The sequence below is a fragment of the Ranitomeya imitator genome, chromosome 5 (genome assembly GCF_032444005.1).
Source record: "Ranitomeya imitator isolate aRanImi1 chromosome 5, aRanImi1.pri, whole genome shotgun sequence".
Classification (NCBI taxonomy): domain Eukaryota; kingdom Metazoa; phylum Chordata; class Amphibia; order Anura; family Dendrobatidae; genus Ranitomeya; species Ranitomeya imitator.
Window position 1 is genome coordinate 12,552,515 of NC_091286.1, and position 24,760 is coordinate 12,577,274.

Here is a 24,760-nt window from a genome sequence, read left to right on the forward strand (position 1 = left end):
CAAGCAGAGATGGATACCAAAAAGTAAAAGTTAGGAGCAGAAATTATTAGAAAGCAGCTAAACATTTAATTTACAGAAATGTCGGCGCCACGTCTGTAGCTGCATGGAGCAAGCTCCGCTCCCGCCATCGGCCACTTCACTCCCTGGATCCAAAGTGGCGGAACCGGCGATCCACGATTCTTCCCACAGACACAACAGGAAAGTGAATGAGAACGAAGGAAAGAATGGGTGAGAACAACAAGTTATTATAGGAGGAAGAGAACAATAAAAGTCAGATTATCCGACCCCAGAGATGACTCCGTTACCCCTCCCGTCTGACGCGACTTCGTGTCCACCTCCCTATGAAGAGCTCACGTGAATTCACCGAAGAAGCAGTGGATACATTGTGTCGGAGCCGCCGTTCTACCTAATCCGCAGCTGTCGTGGCAATGGACCAGCGTTCTCTCGCCTCCATCCCAGCTGCCGAGCGTTTGGCCGAGGAAACTGGAATCAGCAGCTTGTGCAGTAACCGGAGGATTGTAGAAAGACGGCGCAGGGTCTCCACCTGCTCCTGGTGACAACCTCATTCATGGAAATAACAGGTTGTCAGAACCGCTCTGCCTCAAGATCCAACCAACAACCATCATTTAGGGCTCCTGATAAAGGGGGGCAATGAGGACCCAAACGTGAGCGAAAGGAGAAATGGGCGTACTGCCACCACGGTGCGGGCAGAATAGAGGACCCCATTATGCGATACATTACAATATTATATATTGTAAAGGCCCAAGAACGATCCTCCAAGATGGAAAGTGCAGACCCACATGTATGGAACGCAGCTCCGGGCAGAAAGGCGGGAGAGGGAGAATGCACAGAAGGAAATGGAAAAGACCCCGGGAAATGGTCAGAGAAGGTCCTGAGCGCAGCAGAGACAAACCCAAGCGTCAGAGATGCGGCATTTACAGGGGACGGTGTGGGCAGCATGTGCCCCTCAGTGCGGAACCGTACACCTGTATGGACGGGTGACAGGGATTAGAGAGGTTCCCTCATCACCTTACAGCCCCGCTCCATTGTTAGGGGGTGTGGAATATGGTCCCCCGCTCTGCCCGATCCGCTTGTCCTCCCCTCTGGAGGAGTCTGGGAACTGCTTTCTCCCATCTACTGAACACATGCACACTCGGGGTTGTCTCTTACTTACTGTGACAATCCACGTCGCTGTGGTCGAATAATACGGATATTCAGAATAGCATTATATGCAAGTCCAACTAAAGCCAAAGCTTATACTAACTCAGCCGGACTGACAGCAGCTACTGTGGAGCGAAAGATCGCAGCAGGGAGGAGGGACACTGAGGAGGGCTGGTTTCTCTGCAGGGAGGAGGGACACTGAGGAGGGCTGGGTCTCTGCAGGGAGGAGGGACACTGAGGAGGGCTGGGTCTCTGCAGGGAGGAGGGACACTGAGGAGGGCTGGGTCTCTGCAGGGAGGAGGGACACTGAGGAGAGCGAGGTCTCTGCAGGGAGGAGGGACACTGAGGAGAGCGAGGTCTCTGCAGGGAGGAGGGACACTGAGGAGAGCGAGGTTTCTGCAGGGAGGAGGGACACTGAGGAGAGCGAGGTTTCAGCAGGGAGGAGGGACACTGAGGAGAGCGAGGTCTCTGCAGGGAGGAGGGACACGGTGAAGCGCGAAGTCTCAGCAGGGAGGAGGGACACTGAGGAAAGCAAGATATCAGCAGGGAGGAGGGACACTGCGGAGAGCGAGATCTCAGCAGGGAGGGACACTGCGGAGAGCGAGATCTCAGCATGGAGGAGGGACACTGCGGAGAGCGAGATCTCAGCAGGGAGGAGGGACGCCGAGGAGCTGTCAATCAAGCTAAGTGGCGGAAGATTGGTGTAGAATCTATTGGGATTCAAAGTTTCATAGAACATAAATCTTACACCTAATAAATGAGTAACAACGTATACAGGTTGCATTGTGAAATCTGGCGACAGATCTGCTTTACTCACCCACAGTGACAATCTGTGATGGAAGTGACCTGGAATGATGCGCTGTGCGTCACAGGGCTTAGACACCCCAAAACCTGAAGACACAGGATAAGACCGGCCTGGGGCAGAAGTCACAGGAAGCTCAATAAGGATTGAGTATCATCTGTCAAGACCTCAGACTTTCTTTTGGGCGACGAAGATTGTACAAGTTGCATTGTACGAGAAGAAACAATAATTTATAAAACGAAAACTCTCTCCAAAGTTCAAGACTTCTCTCTGCTGTTCCTGTCTGTCAGCTCCTGAATCAGGAGGTACAGGATGATCGACGCTAAAGGTCCCTGTCAGTGCAAAAGCTGCACACGGTGAGATCATATTTACTAGGTGGGATCATATAGGAAGGTCTGCATGCTGCCTCGCTAATTGTCCAAATTTGTATATAATTACCAACCACCACAGAAGAGGAGCAGATGGAGGTCGGCGTGGATCAGGGGGAAGGGGGGTTATAATAAAAAAAAAAAAAATTAAAAAATACCCTAAATGTGTAAAGTGTTATCTTACAAAGCGAGCACCTACAGGTCCGTACACGAATGGCTGTGATCAGTGCCAAAAATGAGAGCAACAGTGTTGAGAGTAAAGTTTCCATGTCAGACAGTGAACTGCAGATAGAGTTTGGTTTTGCCCCAAGTGATTTGCGCCGGAAAGTCGGGAGACCCCTTTAGGCCACGTTCAGCATTTGTAACCAGTAGTGGAACAATCAGGAGAAGTAAATAGAAACAAGTCACCACTTCTGCACGAGTCAGCGGAGACCAGTAGTGCGGGAAAACTAACGATGTAAAAGACCCAGTAGTTACCGGGGGGGGGGGTGGAGGGTCAGAGGGGGCAATCGCCCAGGTGCTCTGGGGGCCCACCCGGAGCTATAATACTGTAACTGCAGCGTACAGTTCCATTCTGTGGCAGAGCAGGGAGAATCGATCTCCCTGCTCTGCCGTCGGCCATTACGGGGCCCCTGAGCAGGCAGGGGGGGCGGTGCCAGCAGTGGGCCCCGCCCATCACCGCAACGTCAGCTGTTTCGGCATTTAGTCGCTACAGCTGACCACAATGATCAGGGAAGGAGCGCTACACTCCTTCTCCCATCATCCCCGCCATTGATTGACGTCACCGACACTGACAGTGCGAACGATGACGTCACAGGATCTGCCTATGGGGGTGCTGCCTTATACTACAGGGTCTGCCTATGGGGAGTGCATTATGCTATATTTAGGACGATCTGGTGCATTATACAGTACTATATGGAAGCCATCTAGGGGGCCATCGTACAGTGTGGGGATTACAGTGTTGGAGCCATCAAACAGTTGGGGGGCTACTAAGGGGACAGTATACTGTGTGGGTAGTACTATACAGTGAGGAAGCATTATACTGTGTATAAGAGAGCATTATACTGTGTATAGGGGAGCTGTACAGTGTGGAGACTTGGGACATTATTAAATGGAAAGTGGGCACTTATTGTTATAGGGGAACTCAGGTTACTGTGTCTATCAAAGGAGCACACATGGCAATATTACTTTCTAGGGGTCAAAACATGGGCTCTGTTTTCTAGGGCACTTGCACCCGGCATTACTATATTATAGAGGGGTGCTTTAGAGGGCACAGAACCACACAGCAGGGGCAGTAATAGGGACACATACGGCAGCAGCGGCTCAGTATTGGGGTATCAGGTGTAGTAATAGGGTCACATACGGCAGCAGAGGCTCAGTATTGGGGTATCAGGTGCAGTAATAGGGACACATACGGCAGCAGAGGCTCAGTATTGGGATATCAGGTGTAGTAATAGGGTCACATACGGCAGAAGAGGCTCAGTATTGGGGTATCAGGTGCAGTAATAGGGACACATACGGCAGAAGAGGCTCAGTATTGGGGTATCAGGGGCAGTAATAGGGACACATACGGCAGCAGCGCCTCAGTATTGGGGTATCAGGTGCAGTAATAGGGGCACATACGGCAGCAGCAGCTCAGTATTGGGGTATCAGGGGCAGTAATAGGGACACATACGGCAGCAGCGCCTCAGTATTGGGGTATCAGGTGCAGTAATAGGGACACATATGGCAGCAGCGGCTCAGTATTGGGGTATCAGGGGCAGTAATAGGGACACATACGGCAGCAGAGGCTCAGTATTGGGGTATCAGGGGCAGTAATAGGGTCACATACGGCAGCAGAGGCTCAGTATTGGGGTATCAGGGGCAGTAATAGGGTCACATACGGCAGCAGAGGCTCAGTATTGGGGTATCAGGCGCAGTAATAGGGTCACATACGGCAGCAGCGGCTCAGTATTGGGGTATCAGGGGCAGTAATAGGGACACATACGGCAGCAGCGCCTCAGTATTGGGGTATCAGGTGCAGTAATAGGGACACATACGGCAGCAGCGGCTCAGTATTGGGGTATCAGGCGCAGTAATAGGGTCACATACGGCAGCAGCGCCTCAGTATTGGGGTATCAGGTGCAGTAATAGGGACACATACGGCAGCAGCGGCTCAGTATTGGGGTATCAGGGGCAGTAATAGGGACACATACGGCAGCAGCGCCTCAGTATTGGGGTATCAGGTGCAGTAATAGGGACACATACGGCAGCAGCGGCTCAGTATTGGGGTATCAGGCGCAGTAATAGGGTCACATACGGCAGCAGCGGCTCAGTATTGGGGTATCAGGGGCAGTAATAGGGACACATACGGCAGCAGCGGCTCAGTATTGGGGTATCAGGTGCAGTAATAGGGAGACACATACGGCAGCAGTGGCTCAGTATTGGGGTACCAGGGGCAGTAATAGGGACACATACGGCAGCAGTGGCTCAGTATTGGGGTATCAGGGGCAGTAATAAGGACACATACGGCAGCAGCGGCTCAGTATTGGGGTATCAGGTGCAGTAATAGGGACACATATGGCAGCAGTGGCTCAGTATTGGGTAGCAGGGGCAGTAATAGGGACACATACGGCAGGAGCGGCTCAGTATTGGGGTATCAGGTGCAGTAATAGGGTCACATACGGCAGCAGAGGTTCAGTATTGGGTACCAGGGGCAGTAATAGGGACACATACGGCAGGAGCGGCTCAGTATTGGGGTATCAGGGGCAGTAATAGGGACACATACGGCAGCAGAGGCAGTAATAGGGACACATACGGCAGCAGCGGCTCAGTATTGGGGTATCTACCACTGGCCATATGGCGGTAATATCCATATTGGTCATTATACAGAGATTATCTTCAGCAAGATCGCGGTCACCTCTGGATGTTCTCCTCCACTATTAGGGCGCGTCGCCCAGTTGTAATCAAGGTTACCTGGTAAGGGGCCCACTCAGAAGCTTTGTCCCCTGAACCAAAGCCCTAGCTACGCCTCTGAAAAGACCGGTACTGGCCAAAGAATGAACATGGCCGTGGACACTGTCCTGCAAGGCAATCCACCCAGAAGCTCCGCTCTCCTTCACCATGAGGCAGATGATGTGTGAACACTTGCAGTTGCATCATCGGAGCCGGGCAGCGCGGCGGTCTCACCAGATGTTCCTGCAGATCACATGAGGCAAACACCACGCTGACATCATGCAGCCCAATGACACCTGCACTTACTCCTAGGGTCCATTAATGCAAAACCGCAGCCCCGAGGTCTCAATCCATGAGAAAAAAAAAAAAAAAAAAAAAGTGTTTTGGGTGGATAAATATTATTATGAGGAGTGAACCAATTCACATTTTTTAATTTTTTTTTATTGGCAGGAAGTTACTTACATCGAGGGACGTTCCAGTCCCCGACTCCTCACTTCTATTATATACAGACATTTTGCTACGGTGACAGAATGTGCAAATACACGAGGTAGAGCGGGGAACTGTCCAAATGAAAGTCTTGTCACGAGATCTATTATTTCCTGGGAATGTGGAGTGTTGTGTGAGCAAACACTGCGGCTGGAGGAAGCCATCGAGCGTCGATTGACACCCAAAGTCAATAAACTGTGAAGGCTGGAAGGGCCTGGAGGGGATGGGAAGAGGGGAGAACATAGAGATGAGCAGGTCCTCAGTGGTGGGGTCATTTGTGTATTCACCAAACTTCATGATGGCGAGGCCCCTGGACCTTATATTTGCTATGCAGGTGAAAGTTGTCAAAAACCCATCTGCAATACACAATGTGGGGGTCCGAGCATGGTCATTTGTGGGGCCATGATGGATTTAGTGCTAATTATTTAATGGCCTTTGGCTTGATCTGAAGCCATGGTGACTTGATCAATGAACAAGGAAGATGGATCTTGTGCAGCCTAGATGGGTCCACCAGGGTCTTCGCCAACGTTACCTTGATACTGGTCTTCATCTTTGCCATGTTCCTTCTGTTCTTCAGACCATGATGTCCTTCTCCAGTGGTCACTACATAGGATGTGTCCACAGTAGACAAGTCGTAGCTCGGCGATTCTTGCTTCTGGTGAAAGATCTTGACTTGATTCATTCCAAATTGAGGTTTGTTCATCTTGCCCTCCATGGTATTGATAACGTCCTTCTCCCGCACCACATTTTGAAGGCGTTGACTGGTCTTCTGTCTTGTTTCTTTAGTGTCCAGGCTTCACATCTGTACGTTCCTGCCAATACTCCATTAGAAGCACTTTCTCACATTTTTCTAGACAAGAAGATACACAGTGGCTACAAGGTTTTCATTTTGCAAGGCTATGTGCACACGCTGCAGATTCGCCGCAGTTTTCCCTGCGTTTATAGTACCATGTAAACACATGGAAAGCAAAATCCACAGTGCACATGCTGCGGAAAAAAAAAAAAGGGGGGGAAATGTAGCGTTGTTTATTCCGCAGCATGTCAATTCTTTGTGTGGATTCCGCAGCTGTTTACACCTGCTCCTCAATAGGAATCCGCAGGTGGAATCCGCACAAAATTTGCTGTAAATCGGAGTTAATTCCGCAGGAAATCTGCAGTGCGGGTCACTTGCGGATTTACCAAAATCAGTCTGGAAAAATCCACAGAGTAATCCGCAGCGTGTGCATATACCCCAAGTCTTCCCCCCGTGGGGGGTCATTACTTTTTCTACAAGAGTCTGTATGGGGCTGGTCATATATTTTATGCCAAAACCCCACCCCACAGCGCATCTGGCTCCTTAGACACCAAAGCATTGACACAAAGCCTACAGACTTGTGTCCACGTCAAGCCCTTACAATGTATCTCATGTCCTACGTCACCAAGAAGATCACATGCAGGAGACACAATGGAAGCGCTTCATATCAGGAGGCAGCGCAGACCACAAAAGGAGCTCAAAAGCCCCCGGGACCCCGGACACTTTCCATCAACACCCAAAGCTGAAGGAATGGAAACTGCTCGCTACAAAGAAAGCTTTTCTGTCTGACCTCAACCATTCCCTTCCCGACACATCAATGGCCCTGGGAACAGGTCAAACCCAAAAACTGCAAACCATCATTCCTCCCCCAATGTGGACCCCCCAAACTAAATAATTATCCTCCCACCACGTGTGATGGACTGAGGAGGTTCCATATCCCACATGTAACATGACTCAGAGCCAGAGAAAAGGAACGGAGCAAGAAAGAGGAAGAAAATCTGAAAAATCAAAGATGATGAGGAAGTAATGTGATACATACATGTAACAGGAGGAAGAAAAATAACATTACTGACAAAGCGGGAAAGGATGAAAAGTAACTTCTTACTCATCAGATACACAGTAGGCAGTATTATAGTAGTTATATTCTTGTACATAGGAGCAATATTATAGTAGTTATATTCTTGTATGTAGGGGCAGTATTATAGTAGTTATATTCTTGTATATAGGAGCAGTATTATAGTAGTTATATTCTTGTACATAGGAGCAATATTATAGTAGTTATATTCTTGTATATAGGGGCAGTATTATAGTAGTTATATTCTTGTACATAGGGACAGTATTATAGTAGTTATATTCTTGTACACAGTAGGCAGTATTATAGTAGTTATATTCTTGTACATAGGGGCAGTATTATAGTAGTTATATTCTTGTACATAGGAGCAGTATTATAGTAGTTATATTCTTGTACATAGGGGCAGTATTATAGTAGTTATATTCTTGTACATAGGGGCAGTATTATAGTAGTTATATTCTTGTACATAGGGGCAGTATTATAGTAGTTATATTCTTGTATATAGGAGCAGTATTATAGTAGTTATATTCTTGTACATAGGAGCAATATTATAGTAGTTATATTCTTGTATATAGGGGCAGTATTATAGTAGTTATATTCTTGTACATAGGGGCAGTATTATAGTAGTTATATTCTTGTACATAGGGGCAGTATTATAGTAGTTATATTCTTGTACATAGGGACAGTATTATAGTAGTTATATTCTTGTACATAGGAGCAGTATTATAGTAGTTCTATTCTTGTACATAGGGGCAGTATTATAGTAGTTATATTCTTGTACACAGTAGGCAGTATTATAGTAGTTATATTCTTGTATATAGGGGCAGTATTATAGTAGTGATATTTCTGTACATAGGGGATATCCTATGCCATTTACGTGGTTTTCAGTCTTTCCCTGCCCGTCAGTGTAAACACCTGCTATGAGTTAGGATCAGGGAAGTTGGAAATCCAGGATCAGACATACGGTACATGTTACACAAGATAAGAGGTAGAGAAAACACATTATCAGGCGTCTGAGCCACATGTTGAGCAGTGAAGGTTACAGACTTCTGGCCGGAAGCTGATCTGAGTTTTTCCATTCCAGAGGAGACCTGAGAGCTGCCCCTATGGTCTGAGGGGCTTTGTGTGGTGACTCCAGAAGACAGATGGGCTCCTGGAATTCATCATCACAGATGCAGGTCATGGATGGAGGAGGCAGCTGGGAATACAAGTCTTTGCGCTTGGCTTCAGCTTGTCCCCTGTAGATGTAGAACAAGTCACGTCGGGGGACATGGGAAAGTTGGACGAGGACCCCTTTCAGAGTCATGACCACCATAGTCGTAGTCCATCAGTTTTGATCTAGAGACCCTTCTCCTTCAGGCAGGATTCCTTCTTATTTGTCTTAAAAGAAACCCAAGAATTCACTCATCTAAAACCTGAAGACTTCTGTGTATTTTCTAGTCTCATTCTGAAGAAGAGTCAGAAAAGCCCACAGAACAGACGTATACTACCGTCATGTAAGGACCATGTTCCCTAAACTTGGCAGGTCCTCAGAAAATCTCAGATCTTCAGTCCTCGGACAAGTAAGGGAAGGAACCGCCATATTGGACAGAGCAGGACGACACTTGTCTTCCTGGATGAGAATTGCCCCTCTACCATCTAATCAGTACCAAAAGTGACCAGTCCAGGAACTATGTTGGCATCACGCACACAGTCACATGACCACGCCAACCCACCGGCCATTCACCTCGAGAATGGAGCATAAGCACAACCTGCGGAGCCTTCACGGCATGGGAATAGGATGTGGATGTGGAGGTCAGGAAATCCTGGACTCGTGCACGAGAGCCCTACAAAACAGACACCCGGCTCCGCGCCGTAAACTCCCCAGTTACCCAACGCCCAAGGAATGCGACTCACAGAAGAGGCCATCAGCCGGCAAAGCGATGGGAGAAGGCACAGGGTGGTCCGGAGGAAAACTGGGGCGACTCCGAGGAAAGGACCACTCCACCCAGAGAAGACAAGGGGCCATGATGTAGTGCGAAACAGATGATTCACATCCACTCCAGTAACTGCGGGATTCAGGAGAAAATGTGGGGAAAAAAAAGAAAGAAAGAAAAAAGAAAGAAAGAAAAAAGAAAGAAAAAAGAAAGAAAGAAAGAAAGAAAGAAAGAAAAAAGAAAGAAAGAAAAAAGAAAGAAAGAAAGAAAAAAGAAAGAAAGAAAAAAGAAAGAAAGAAAGAAAAAAGAAAGAAAGAGGTTTTGGGTGGAGTTCGCCATAAAGGCATAGAAGGGACGTCACTACACGGGACGGCCGCTGTCATGGCTTCTGGATAATCGCAGGCGATGGGATACCGAGACAGAAGATCAGCAGGAGAAGCTGGCCTATCTGCTGACAGTTTCCATCTATAGGTAATATTTCGGAGAGGAGCTGGAGATCCGCTGATCTCATCCTCGGCAGCACAGCCGCCTCCTCGGCAGCATAGTCGTCTCCTCCGGCCTCGGCCCTCCTCAGCAGCATAGTCGCCTCCTCAGCAGCATAGTCGCCTCCTCGGGCCTCGGCCCTCCTCAATGGAGTCATCTGCAAAGAATCATGACCACAATTCATGCATCGATCCGTTCAGTCTGTCTCACTGGGGACAAAGTTTTGATACTGGATGGGAGATAATGAAACAATGTAACACTGCCACAAATCTCTTAAAGGCAAAGTGTCACAATTACAGGCATGTTATTTTCAAAGGCGTAAGGAATGATTATCTTCTTTCTAAGAATTCTGCCGGTACGAGTGTCAGTGTTGATGAACCAGAATGCTCAGGATGAACAGCTCATGTAGATGACATTATGGGATTACTGCAAATATGATACATTCAGAACTGATTACTGCATGTAGTAATACCATAACAGATCCTGGCTGGGAGTTGTGGTGCTGGTGGGAAGATCAGATCCTTTGTGACCTGCTGAAGGAGACCTTTCTGTCTCGGCCTCGCTGCTGACAGTCACTTTTGCTCTGCGCACTCATCCAGTCTCAGCAGATCAGAGGCCTCCAGGAAACGCTGCGCCGATGTCAGCAGAATCCACTTCCCCGTCATAACTGCAGGTGCAGAGGGACAGCGCAGAATTGGAGTGTGGGGGTCTGAGGCTGCGCCAAAAATATCTGCCCAAAAGAAAGCAACATTCATCAGAACAGGAGGCCCATACCATGAGCTGCAGCTCTGCGGACCTGGCATTCTGCTCATCCTGAGCCTCCTGGTGGAAGAATGGAATTCCTAAACTACAGTATAGACCGACACGTGCAGGATGGGAGCTTTAACCTGCAGAATGACGACCATGATGAAACTGCATTCATGATCCCAGGGGAGAACAGGGCCACCCTCATGTGGCAGATCAATGGCCGCCATCAGCAGGAATCATAGTGGAAGGAAGAAATATCTAAAATTAGAAGACAAGGAGGAAATCCATATCTAGGTATTGGCTAAGGCGGATAAAACCTGAAGACACATAATATAGAGATCGAGATATTGTGACACTGTCCCTCCGAGCGACCGCTGTATAACGGGGCCAAAGGGGTAACGTTTCTCCTTGCGGAGAGTGACATGTCTCCTCACCCTGGCATGCCAAGGTGAGGAGACTGGTGCCTCGCACTGTATACGGCACAGGACACTGTCTTGTGTCACGGAGGAAAAGTTCAGCATTAAGGCTATGTGCACACTTTCAGGTTTTACTTGCGTTTTTTTTCGCGCTAAAAATGCTATAAAAACTCATTAAAAATGCATACATTATGCATCCTATCATTTAGAATGCATTCTGCATGTTTTGTTTCGCGAAAAAAATGCATCGCGGTAAAAAAAAGCATCATGTTCATTAATTTTGCGGATTTTCTGCGTTTTCCCCGCAATTCTAGACATTTGGGAAAAACCGCACAAAAAAAAATGCAAAAAAAACAAAAACGCATGCGGTGAATTTGATGAAAATGTAGAATCCCTGTGGGTGGAGATAAGGGGAGGGGGAAAAAATAATAAATTACTGATAGGGGTTTGTTATAAATCTCCAAAAATAATGGAAGCAATGGAGAATATCCTCGTAAAGCAAATAGATGAAGCTGCGACTCAAGGAGAAGTCATTATTATGGGGGACTTCAACTACCCTGAAATAGATTGGGGAACAGAAACCTGCAGTTCCAGCAAAGGTAATCGGTTTTTGACAATTATGAGAGACAATTACCTTTCACAACTGGTTCAGGACCCAACAAGAAGGGGGGCACTGCTAGACCTAATATTAACCAACAGGCCAGACCGCATATCAAATATAAGGGTTGGGGGTCACTTGGGAAATAGCGATCACAAAATAATAAGTTTTCATGTATCCTTTAAAAAGATGTGTAGTAGAGGGGTTACAAGGACACTAAACTTCAGGAGGGCAAATTTCCAACGGATGAGAGAGGATCTTGGTGCAATTAACTGGGACGATATCCTGAGACACAAAAATACACAAAGAAAATGGGATACTTTTATTAGCATCCTGGATAGGACCTGTGCACAGTATATACCGTATGGGAATAAACATACTAGAAATAGGAGGAAACCAATATGGCTAAATAGAGCTGTAAGGGGCGCAATAAGTGACAAAAAGAAAGCATTTAGAGAATTAAAGGAAGTAGGTAGTGAGGAGGCATTAAATAAATACAGAAAATTAAATAAATTCTGTAAAAAGCAAATCAAGGCAGCAAAGATTGAGACAGAGAGACTCATTGCTAGAGAGAGTAAAAATAATCCTAAAATATTCTTTAACTACATAAATAGTAAGAAACTAAAAAATGATAGTGTTGGCCCCCTTAAAAATAGTCTGGGTGAGATGGTGGATGAGGATGAGGAAAAGGCCAATATGCTAAATGACTTTTTTTCATCAGTATTTACACAAGAAAATCCCATGGCGACAAAATGTCTAGTGATAAAAATTCCCCATTAAACGTCACCTGCTTAACCCAGCAGGAAGTGCGGCGGCGTCTAAAAATCACTAAAATTGACAAATCTCCGGGCCCGGATGGGATACACCCTCGAGTACTGCAGGAATTAAGTACAGTCATTGATAGACCATTATTTTTAATCTTTAAAGACTCCATTATAACAGGGTCTGTGCCACAGGACTGGCGTATAGCAAATGTGGTGCCAATATTCAAAAAGGGGACAAAAACTGAACTTGGAAATTATCGGCCAGTAAGCTTAACCTCTACTGTGGGTAAAATCCTGGAGGGCATTCTAAGGCACGCTATACTGGAGTATCTGAAGAGGAATAACCTCATGACCCAGTATCAGCACGGGTTTACTAGGGACCGTTCATGTCAGACTAATTTGATCAGTTTCTATGAAGAGGTAAGTTCCGGATTGGACCAAGGGAACCCAGTGGATGTAGTGTATATGGACTTTTCAAAAGCTTTTGATACGGTGCCACACAAAAGGTTGATACATAAAATGAGAATAATGGGGATAGGGGAAAATATGTGCAAGTGGGTTGAGAGCTGGCTCAGGGATAGGAAACAAAGGGTGGTTATTAATGGAGCACACTCGGACTGGGTAGCGGTTAGCAGTGGGGTACCACAGGCGTCAGTATTGGGCCCTCTTCTTTTTAACATATTTATTAATGACCTTGTAGGGGGCATTCAGAGTAGAATTTCAATATTTGCAGATGACACTAAACTCTGCAGGGTAATCAATACAGAGGAGGACAATTTTATATTACAGGATGATTTATGTAAACTAGAAGCTTGGGCTGATAAATGGCAAATGAGCTTTAATGGGGATAAATGTAAGGTCATGCACTTGGGTAGAAGTAATAAGATGTAGAATTATGTGCTTAATTCTAAAACTCTGGGCAAAACCGTCAATGAAAAAGACCTGGGTGTATGGGTGGATGACAAACTTATATTCAGTGGCCAGTGTCAGGCAGCTGCTACAAAGGCAAATAAAATAATGGGATGCAGTAAAAGAGGCATAGATGCTCATGAGGAGAATATAATTTTACCTTTATACAAGTCACTAGTTCGACCACACTTAGAATACTGTGCACAGTTCTGGTCTCCGGTGTTTAAGAAAGACATAGCTGAACTGGAGCGGGTGCAGAGAAGAGCGACAAAGGTTATTAGAGGACTGGGGGGTCTGCAATACCAAGATAGGTTATTACACTTGGGGCTATTTAGTTTGGAAAAACGAAGACTAAGGGGTGATCTTATTTTAATGTATAAATATAAGAGGGGACAGTACAAAGACCTTTCTGATGATCTTTTTAATCATAGACCTGAAACAGGGACAAGGGGGCATCCTCTACGTCTGGAGGAAAGAAGGTTTAAGCATAATAACAGACGCGGGTTCTTTACTGTAAGAGCAGTGAGACTATGGAACTCTCTGCCGTATGATGTTGCAATGAGTGATTCATTACTTAAATTTAAGAGGGGACTGGATGCCTTTCTGGAAAAGTATAATGTTACAGGGTATATACACTAGATTCCTTGATAGGGCGCTGATCCAGGGAACTAGTCTGATTGCCGTATGTGGAGTCGGGAAGGAATTTTTTTCCCCAATGTGGAGCTTACTCTTTGCCACATGGGTTTTTTTTGCCTTCCTCTGGATCACCATGTTAGGTTAGGCTATGGGTTGAACTAGATGGACTTATAGTCTTCCTTCAACCTTAATAACTATGTAACTATGTAATTATGGATTTCTGGCAGAAATGTCCGGTTTTTGTCAGGAAACTTTTTGCAAGAAATCCTGACATGTGCACATACACTGACAGCGGTGAACTCTGAATAGAAGACTCATTCAGAGCCTCCGACAGACACCGGACACACAGCGGACCATTCACAGGACCCCCTTCCCCCCGAAGACCCCCACATCACCAAGCATGGGTCCTCGGAAAGTGGATTAGTTAGCACCAGATTACACTGGGGAACACAATTATTTTAGGAGTTAGGTCAGACAACTGTTCTTAATTAATTTTTGGATGCTGAATCCAGAAATGATCTCAGTTTTTCTCTATCACGTCAAGTTTTTGAACTATAGGATTTTTGTCTTCTCAAAAATATGTAAACTACTGTACCTAAAAAGTGTTGTTTTTTTTTTGTTGTTTTTTTTTTAAATAGTACAAATAGGCATTTACGACGAGAGGAAGGAGCAGACATGATCTGAAACAAAGGAAATATGTACATATATAAATAAAACACTGAGATGGAAAGTTACAAGCTTTGAAAACTAAAAAAGAAAAAAAATCATAAAAGATATATAAATTACAACTAAGCGCCCAATGTAAAGAGAAAAGCTATCACAAACCCTATTTATTCCTACTATGATAAAGATATTGATAATTATGACGTATTGGGAGCTGCACACACCTCTCACCGCACTGTCTCAGTTGTGACTACTCTTACAAGTTGCCACGTAGCTCTATATGAGTCGAATTGTAATCAGATAACAAGTCATATTACAGATATCAGTGCAATTGTGCTTCTCTGGCAGGAAAGTTGTGGAGGAAAAACTTGACGTGCTAGAAAAAAAACTGACTACATTTTTGGAATCAGCATGCCAATTTTAGTATAAATCAGCTCAAAAACCTAACTCAACAGAAAAAATTTTTCAAATTGTTCCCCAGTGTTATTTGCCTAACAATTCACCATGAATAAGAGGCATCACGAACCTCTGAAGGCGCGGGCCATCTCCAGCGTCATCCTCCCATTACCATGTGCAGACACATCGCCGTGCGGTGGCGACAAGGAGAGAAAGACGTCGCCACGCGGCAGCAAGGACCCCGCCGAGAGAGAAGTGTGTGCGGATGCACAAGAACCTCACAGCAGCGCATGTCAGTGTGCATATATATTAGCGCCCACACGCTGCAGTTCCATCATGACGTTCCGGTTTCTCAGGATTCCATGTTCACATCGCTCTTGGAAAGCGCACAGGAGCAGAAGTAGGTCACACACGTCCGCCGCTCCCCTCTCTGAATAGTGCGCTGACCTCGCTCCCTGGCAGCTCCGCAAAGCAAGACGAGCTGCTAAGGTCCACGACAAAAGCCAAGAAAAACAACAAATCTAAGGAATAAAAATCGCTGCACGTTATTAGCCGCGCCGTCAGTGGAGGAACCGTCATGTTCTGTCCAGACTGCACAGCCGGACAATAATGGGTTAACTCCCAGAGTTCTTATTTCTATCGCGCCAACATACCCTGCAGCGCTGTACAATACGCAGAGACGTGAGCGGACCATGATGACATCACAGAATAACAGTTTACCGGTTACAGGAGGAGCGAGGGTCCTGCGCCAGGAGATGGGGGGACACAAGGCAGAACGTGCCGTCATGTACGGTCCGGACACCATTACAATAAATACTGGATTCACATAACGCTGCATGACACGGTCACCGGCCGGTGTGTGTGTACGGACAAGTGCATGTAGGACGTGAGCAGATGCTACCAGGGGCCTGGTTTGTAAGAAAATTTGGTAGGGGCAAAACAGGAATCGTTACATAAGTGAGGCAATAGGCCAGCCCAAAGAAGGGCCACGCTCAAAACTGAATATTGGGAATTAATCGAATTGTCCCGGATAGTGGATTCCAAAGAATGGGTGCAGCATGAGAGAAGTCCTGGAGACTGGAGGTTCGGATTGAGGATGTTAGTCTTAGGTCTTTAGTGGAAGGGAGGGCGCGGGGGGGATGGCAGACAGATGAGATGTAGAGCAATGCAGCGCTGGAGAGGACGGGGACGGTGGTAGACAGAGGAGGTGATGTAGGATGGTACAGCACTGTGGCAAGGACGGGAAGAGATGAGGAGAAGATGTAGGGTGGTGCAGCACTGTGGCAAGGACGGGAAGAGATGAGGAGAAGATGTAGGGTGGTGCAGCACTGTGGCAAGGACGGGAAGAGATGAGGAGAAGATGTAGGGTGGTGCAGCACTGTGGAGAGGATGGGTAGAGATGAGGAGGAGATGTAGGGTGGTGCAGCACTGTAGAGAGGACGGGTAGAGATGAGGAGATGTAGGGTGGTGCAGCACTGTGGAGAGGATGGGTAGAGATGAGGAGGAGATGTAGGGTGGTGCAGCACTGTAGAGAGGACGGGTAGAGATGAGGAGGAGATGTAGGGTGGTGCAGCACTGTGGAGAGGATGGGTAGAGATGAGGAGGAGATGTAGGGTGGTGCAGCACTGTGGAGAGGATGGGTAGAGATGAGGACGGGTAGAGATGAGGAGATGTAGGGTGGTACAGCACTGTGGAGGAGACGGGTAGAGATGAGGACGGGTAGAGATGTGGAGGAGATGTAGGGTGGTGCCGCACTGTGGAGAGGGTGGGTAGAGATGTGGAGGAGATGTAGGGTGGTGCCGCACTGTGGAGAGGGTGGGTAGAGATGAGGAGATGTAGGATGGTGCAGCACTGTGGAGAGGGTGGGTAGAGATGAGGAGATGTAGGGTGGTGCAGCACTGTGGAGAGGATGGGTAGAGATGAGGAGGAGATGTAGGGTGGTGCAGCACTGTAGAGAGGACGGGTAGAGATGAGGAGGAGATGTAGGGTGGTGCAGCACTGTGGAGAGGATGGGTAGAGATGAGGAGGAGATGTAGGGTGGTGCAGCACTGTGGAGAGGATGGGTAGAGATGAGGACGGGTAGAGATGAGGAGATGTAGGGTGGTACAGCACTGTGGAGGAGACGGGTAGAGATGAGGACGGGTAGAGATGTGGAGGAGATGTAGGGTGGTGCCGCACTGTGGAGAGGGTGGGTAGAGATGTGGAGGAGATGTAGGGTGGTGCCGCACTGTGGAGAGGGTGGGTAGAGATGAGGAGGAGATGTAGGATGGTGCAGCACTGTGGAGAGGGTGGGTAGAGATGAGGAGATGTAGGTTGGTGTAACACTGTGGAGAGGACGGGTAGAGATGAGATGTAGGGTGGTGCAGCACTGTGGAGAGGACAGGTAGAGATGAGGAGGAGATGTAGGGTGGTGCAGCACTGTAGAGAGGACGGGTAGAGATGAGGAGGAGATGTAGGGTGGTGCAGCACTGTGGAGAGGATGGGTAGAGATGAGGAGGAGATGTAGGGTGGTGCAGCACTGTGGAGAGGATGGGTAGAGATGAGGACGGGTAGAGATGAGGAGATGTAGGGTGGTACAGCACTGTGGAGGAGACGGGTAGAGATGAGGACGGGTAGAGATGTGGAGGAGATGTAGGGTGGTGCCGCACTGTGGAGAGGGTGGGTAGAGATGTGGAGGAGATGTAGGGTGGTGCCGCACTGTGGAGAGGGTGGGTAGAGATGAGGAGGAGATGTAGGATGGTGCAGCACTGTGGAGAGGGTGGGTAGAGATGAGGAGATGTAGGTTGGTGTAACACTGTGGAGAGGACGGGTAGAGATGAGATGTAGGGTGGTGCAGCACTGTGGAGAGGACAGGTAGAGATGAGGAGGAGATGTAGGATGGTGCTGAACCATGGAGCACTTTGTGAGCGAGACAAGTTTATATTGGACCCTATAGCGGATGGGAAACCAGTGTAGTGACTGGCACAGGGTGGAGGCATTGTTGTAGAGGCTGGACAGGAATATGATCCTGGCTGCTGCATTCAGGACGGATTGGAGAGGGGAGAGTTTAGTAACATGGAGACTGATTGGCACAGACGAGAATGAATAAGAAGCAGAAAGACATTTTACAGAGTCAAAGGTCAAAAAAGGTTGAATTCTAGAGAAGTTTTTGAGGTTTAGGTGACATGAACGAGTGATGGAAAGATCAGAGTTAAATATGATCACGACAGCGAGTGTGTTATTGTGGAGTAATGGTGGAACCAGACATGGAGATGGTCATATTGGGCACTGGAAGGCTAGTGGAGGAGGATCCACAAGGAGATCAGTACTGGATTCAGTGTTAGATAGAGGGAGGACATGATGTTAGAGACAAAATCACTGGCATCTGTGGGTGGGGGGTGAAAGGATGGATATGCAGACACGTTCTTGTACGTATTCTCAGCAGCATTTAAGAAGTTGGACCTGTGAAGCTTCAATCTCAAAAGACAAGACGTCACCTTTCTTGGTCGCTACAGAGGGTGAATATGGAAAGTCCACCAATAATAAATGGCTGCAAGTTATAAATATATAGTCAAGGGGCCTGCTAAGACTTTGTTCAGAGGTGATAATGTTGGAGCCTTTGAACATCTGCTGGCCGAGTGTGAATCCAGCGCCCAGATACCAGCAGCCGAGATCCTGAGAACGCCGATAGTTCAGGTCATGGACCCACAGTCTGGCCGGGACGCGCTACGCCGGTGTGAGGGGTCCGGCGCTTCTGTTATTTTTTAATTTAATTTCCTATAATGAAACAGAAATAATGAAAATGTGACCAGAGACGAACTGCACAAACCCCAGGAATAGGTGGGTGGGGGTCTTCATTTTACTTCTGGCTTATTCGAACCCTTACGTTTTTTGCCGGGATTCACATGGTTCGTGGGGGACGGGGAGGAGGGGTCTTCAGTCCGTGCCCATTTCACATCCATGTACAGCAGTGTGTCCTGTTGCCGTGACGATGACAAGCTACATTGTTTCCTAATGTTTCTTCTAGACAACCAGTAACAATGTTTACACCTGGATCCAGCAGGGCGCAAGAGCAGCGACACCACAAGTCCCAGCCCTCCCCACACAGCGCCACCTTGTGGGACACTTATGGGGACAGACAATGAACGCTCGCGGAGTTGGGGAACCTGTTTTTCTAGTTCAGTCCTCAGATCCTTAACAAGTGGCAGAGTACAGGGCAGACTGCAGCAATGTACACAGAAACCACAAACACTCATTAAAGGGGAAGTCCATCCGAAACGCCCCAAGTACCCCCACCGCAGCGCCATCATGTGGGGGTCCCACACTGCCCCCTGAGCCCCTCCACTTCCCTGGTGATGCCAAATCACTATGTAACCAGACTCGTGCTGCCATCACCAATGTTATGTCTATGTGGCTGGAAAGCGGAGAGAAGAGGCCGCCGGACGCTTTGTGCCGCTCATCTCCAGCTTTCCATCAGAATCACCCATTTGATTGACCATTGGGCACAGGAAAATGGCCGCAAGCGCCACCAGAAACCTCAGCCAAATTCTAATGACAGGATGATCGGAGGAGCAGGTGACCAACGAGGAGCACAAAGGAGCCTAAGAGAAAGCAAACACAGAAGAGGCCGATGGTACAGTCACTTCCTAACAACAACAACAACGGCCGACGTCACTTCCACAAACGGCGTCCTCTGGCCCCAAATCGCTTCAGTCACCGCAGGTGGAGTCGACCTCAGTGGCCGGCGCGCCCTGCACTCAGTGGAGCAGGAGAGGACACGGGGCTTTAAACTTTAGGATTTACTTTTAAATAAAAGGGTTTTTTTTTTTTTTTGCAGGTGACTGATCCCAGATCTCTCCAGATCATCATCTGCTCAGCCACTGAGGCTATGTGCACATGTTCAGGTTTTTTCGCGTTTTATCGTGCTAAAAATGCTATAAAAACTCATTAAGAATGCATACATTATGCATTCTATCATTTAGTATGCATTCTGCATGTTTTGTGCACATTGATGCGTTTTTTTTCGCGAAAAAAAAAAATGCATCGCGGTAAAAAAAAAAGCATCATGCTCATTAATTTTGTGGATTTTCTGCGTTTTTCCCGCTATTCTATGCATTTGGGAAAAAACGCGTCAAAAATGCATGCAGATTTCTGGCAGAAATGTCTGGTTTTTGTCAGGAAAATTTCTGCAAGAAATCCTGACGTGTGCACATACACTGACAGCGGAAAAACTGACAACTGGCAGCGCTAATCTCAGCGCCCATGAAGACATTATCTCCCGGACCACTCCTTCACAAGGAGTCTGGAGGGAAGCAGTTAATGACAAGGAGGAAGAAGAGGGGCGATCACCCAGACCCCCATTCCTGCCCGCCACAAATATAGAGATCTGAAGACTAATGATTATTCCACACCGCTCTGCTCCATCACTTTATACAATGTAGCCCCCCACAGTCACACTGTGAATTATATGGGTGGAGCGCAAAGAATTACATTAACGCCTTCACTTCTAAGAAGCAGACTTTCCCTTAAAAAAAAAAAAAAGTGCATCCATAAATCAGCCAAAAATGTATCCAGAGACTGCCCCCCTGCACAGTATACAGTGATGGTGGCAATATCTGGGGCAAAGAGACCCCGGATTCACGCTCCTGGCACCAGCGACCCCCTCGCTTCCCCCATGGACTTTATTTGGACAGTAAATTATACGATTTTTCCTTTAGGGCATGTGCACACGTTGCGGATTTTCTGCGGATCCGCAGCATTTTTTGCAGTGCAGAAACGCTGCAGATCTGCACCGTGACGTACAGTACAATGTAAATCAATCTGAAAAAAATAAAAGCTGTGCACATGGTGCAGAAAAATCCGCGCAGAAACGCTGCAGATTTCAAAGAAGTGCATGTCACTTCTTTTGTGCACTTCTGCAGCGTTACTGCGCCCCTCCATGATAAAATCTGCACAAAAACTGCACCTGCGGATTCTGCCAGGAGATGCAGATTTAGGGCAGAAAATTCTGCACCACATTTCCTACGTGTGCACACAGCCTGTAGAGCATTTCTCAGAAGCTGCATGCGGTGGGGATGCGAAGGTCTTTTCTATTTCTATTAGTTCAGTGGTCAAGTTTTTCCCCCTTTTCCCGCCGGCAAGAAACATCTTAAGATTTAAGTGTTAATTTGTTTTCCCACCTTACAAAAAAAAAAAAAAAAAAAAAAAAACAGCATTGTGTGAACACTGATTTCAATAGAACAAGTATTTGAAGAAGATTTTGCTGCGGCTTTTGGGGCAGAATTTGCTTCAAAATATAAGAAAAAAAAAAAAAGGAAAAACCCCACTGAAAACGGATCCCAAGGAGAAAGTTCCATTCTGTCCCTGAGGTCAGTGGATACAAAGTAACAATGTCTCCAGTTATAAAACATTACAGTCCTGACCTGTAATAAGGAGAGGACTTCAGCACTTTCTACTGAAGACAGTGGAGTCGTTATCAGTCGGCCCCCATGAATATGGCGCTTCGTTACTGACAGCGTCGATCAATGTGGTGCGGCCATCACAACACTGCAGCTGTGTCATCTGATCATATAAATATACAAACACCGGACCCTCAACATCACTACAACCAGTGAGAACCCGGAGTCTAACAAACCTCTAGTGGACCCCAGTACTGCCCCCATACAGACAGCAGCCACTGTGGACCCCCAGTACTGCCCCCCATACAGACAGCAGCCACCGTGGACCCCCAGTACTGCCCCCCCCATACAGACAGCAGCCACCGTGGACCCCCAGTACTGCCCCCCCCCATACAGACAGCAGCCACCGTGGACCCCCAGTACTGCCCCCCCCCATACAGACAGCAGCCACCGTGGACCCCCAGTACTGCCCCCCATAAAGGCAGCAGCCACTGTGGACCCCCAATACTGCCCCCATACAGACAGCAGCCACCGTGGACCCCCAATACTGCCCCCATACAGACAGCAGCCACCGTGGACCCCCAGTACTGCCCCCCCATAAAGGCAGCAGCCACCGTGGACCCCCAGTACTGCCCCCCCATACAGACAGCAGCCACCGTGGGCCCCCAGTACTGCCCCCCATAAAGGCAGCAGCCACCGTGGACCCCCAGTACTGCCCCCCATAAAGGCAGCAGCCACTGTGGACCCCCAATACTGCCCCCATACAGACAGCAGCCACCGTGGACCCCCAATACTGCCCCCATACAGACAGCAGCCACCGTGGACCCCCAGTACTGCCCCCCCATAAAGGCAGCAGCCACCGTGGACCCCCAGTACTGCCCCCCCATACAGACAGCAGCCACCGTGGGCCCCCAGTACTGCCCCCCATACAGATAGCAGCCACCGTGGACCCCCAGTACTGCCCCCCATACAGATAGCAGCCACCGTGGACCCCCAGTACTGCCCCCCATACAGACAGCAGCCACCGTGGACCCCCAGTACTGCCCCCATACAGACAGCAGCCACTGTGGACCCCCAGTACTATCCCCCCCCCCCCATACCGTCCAGTCCACACAAGTCACTTATCATTGACATCTGAAGTGCCCGAGCAGCACAGAGGATTTCAGGAGCGGGTCCCAGGGTTGTGGTTGCATCAGACAGTGACTGGGGGTCCCCGCTGCGGATGAGCCTTCCTGATAGGGGTCTCTTACCTCCAGGATGTCCTCCAGGTCCCTCAGGGTCAGGCAGGGGAACTTGTGCAGGATCTTGGTCTTGCTCTCATCGAACTCCTTGGTCGCCTGCTTCCAGTTGGGCTCCTCCAACACCTGGAAGATGGCTGCCCCTATGGACAGGTAGAAGATGATGGCCGAGGTGAGGAGGGGCCCCCTGTCCACCATGACGGCTGCTGCGCTCTCACCAGGGCATGGGGGTCGTGGAGGAGCAGCCGGACCCCCGCCTCCTGCACTCTGCTATGGGAGCCCCTCGCACCAGCTGTTTGAATTCGGTGCACCCTCCGCGCATGCGCGCTGTTGCTGACCAACTTTTCTATGATACAATGTAACAAGTTTGTTTTACAAGTTTCCGGCAGCGCAAAGAAAGAGCGGGACAGAAGCCGGAGCCCCGGAGAGCGTCAGCATGGAGGCGCCGGGAGCACCGCGGGCAGACACGTGTCTAGTGCTGCACTGACTCACTGGGGATCGTATTTGTAGACAGTGAAGCAGGGAGGAGATAGGGACTGACACCGCCCCGGGACTATCGCGACCGAGCACCGTCCAGGCTTCTCCCCCCGCTGCAACCTCTCCAACTCTGCGGAAAGTTTACACACATAGTCCTGCACCCCACCTGAGAGCAGAGGAGACCCCACTACTGGGGGGCTGCACCCCACCTGAGAGCAGAGGAGACCCCACTACTGGGGGGCGACACCCCACCTGAGAGCAGAGGAGACCCCACTACTGGGGGGCTGCACCCCACCTGAGAGCAGAGGAGACCCCACTACTGGGGGGCGACACCCCACCTGAGAGCAGAGGAGACCCCACTACTGGGGGGCTGCACCCCACCTGAGAGCAGAGGAGACCCCACTACTGGGGGGCTACACCCCACCTGAGAGCAGAGGGGACCCCACTACTGGGGGGCGACACCCCACCTGAGAGCAGAGGGGACCCCACTACTGGGGGCTACACCCAACCTGAGAGCAGAGGGGACCCCACTACTGGGGGCTACACCCAACCTGAGAGCAGAGGAGACCCCACTACTGGGGGGCTACACAGATTGTCCTGCACCCCACCTGAGAGCAGAGGAGACCCCACTACTGGGGGCTACACCCAACCTGAGAGCAGAGGAGACCCCACTACTGGGGGGCTACACAGATTGTCCTGCACCCCACCTGAGAGCAGAGGGGACCCCACTACTGGAGGGCTACACCCAACCTGAGAGCAGAGGAGACCCCACTACTGGGGGGCGACACCCCACCTGAGAGCAGAGGAGACCCCTCTACTGGGGGGCTACACCCCACCTGAGAGCAGAGGGGACCCCACTACTGGGGGGCGACACCCCACCTGAGAGCAGAGGGGACCCCACTACTGGGGGGCTACACCCCACCTGAGAGCAGAGGGGACCCCACTACTGGAGGGCTACATTGCCCTGGCTGCACCCCACCTGAGAGCAGAGGAGACCCCACTACTGGGGGGCTACACCCCACCTGAGAGCAGAGGAGACCCCAGTACTGGGGGGCTACACCCCACCTGAGAGTAGAGGGGACCCCACTACTGGGGAGCTACACCCCACCTGAGAGCAGAGGAGACCCCACTACTGGGGGGCTACACCCCACCTGAGAGCAGAGGAGACCCCAGTACTGGGGGGCTACACCCCACCTGAGAGCAGAGGAGACCCCACTACTGGGGAGCTACACCCCACCTGAGAGCAGAGGAGACCCCACTACTGGGGGGCGACACCCCACTACTGGGGGGCGACACCCCACCTGAGAGCAGAGGAGACCCCACTACTGGGGGGCTACACCCCACCTGAGAGTAGAGGGGACCCCACTACTGGGGGGCTACACCCCACCTGAGAGCAGAGGAGACCCCACTACTGGGGGGCTACACCCCACCTGAGAGCAGAGGAGACCCCACTACTGGGGGGCTACACCCCACCTGAGAGCAGAGGAGACCCCACTACTGGGGGGCTACACCTCACCTGAGAGC

The 24,760-nt window shown here is 49.2% G+C and overlaps 1 protein-coding gene across 1 annotated transcript in view; it reads right to left on the bottom strand.

The window, feature by feature from the left end:
- Positions 1 to 23,239, bottom strand: part of KCNK5 (potassium two pore domain channel subfamily K member 5) — a 39,302-nt gene extending 16,063 nt beyond the window's left edge. Inside the window, exon 1 of the mRNA XM_069768312.1 lies at positions 22,772 to 23,239. Coding sequence (XP_069624413.1) covers positions 22,772 to 22,957 — 186 coding nt within the window. The 5' untranslated portion in view covers positions 22,958 to 23,239. The remainder of the gene's footprint in view (positions 1 to 22,771) is intronic.
- Between the last annotated feature and the right edge of the window lie 1,521 nt (positions 23,240 to 24,760).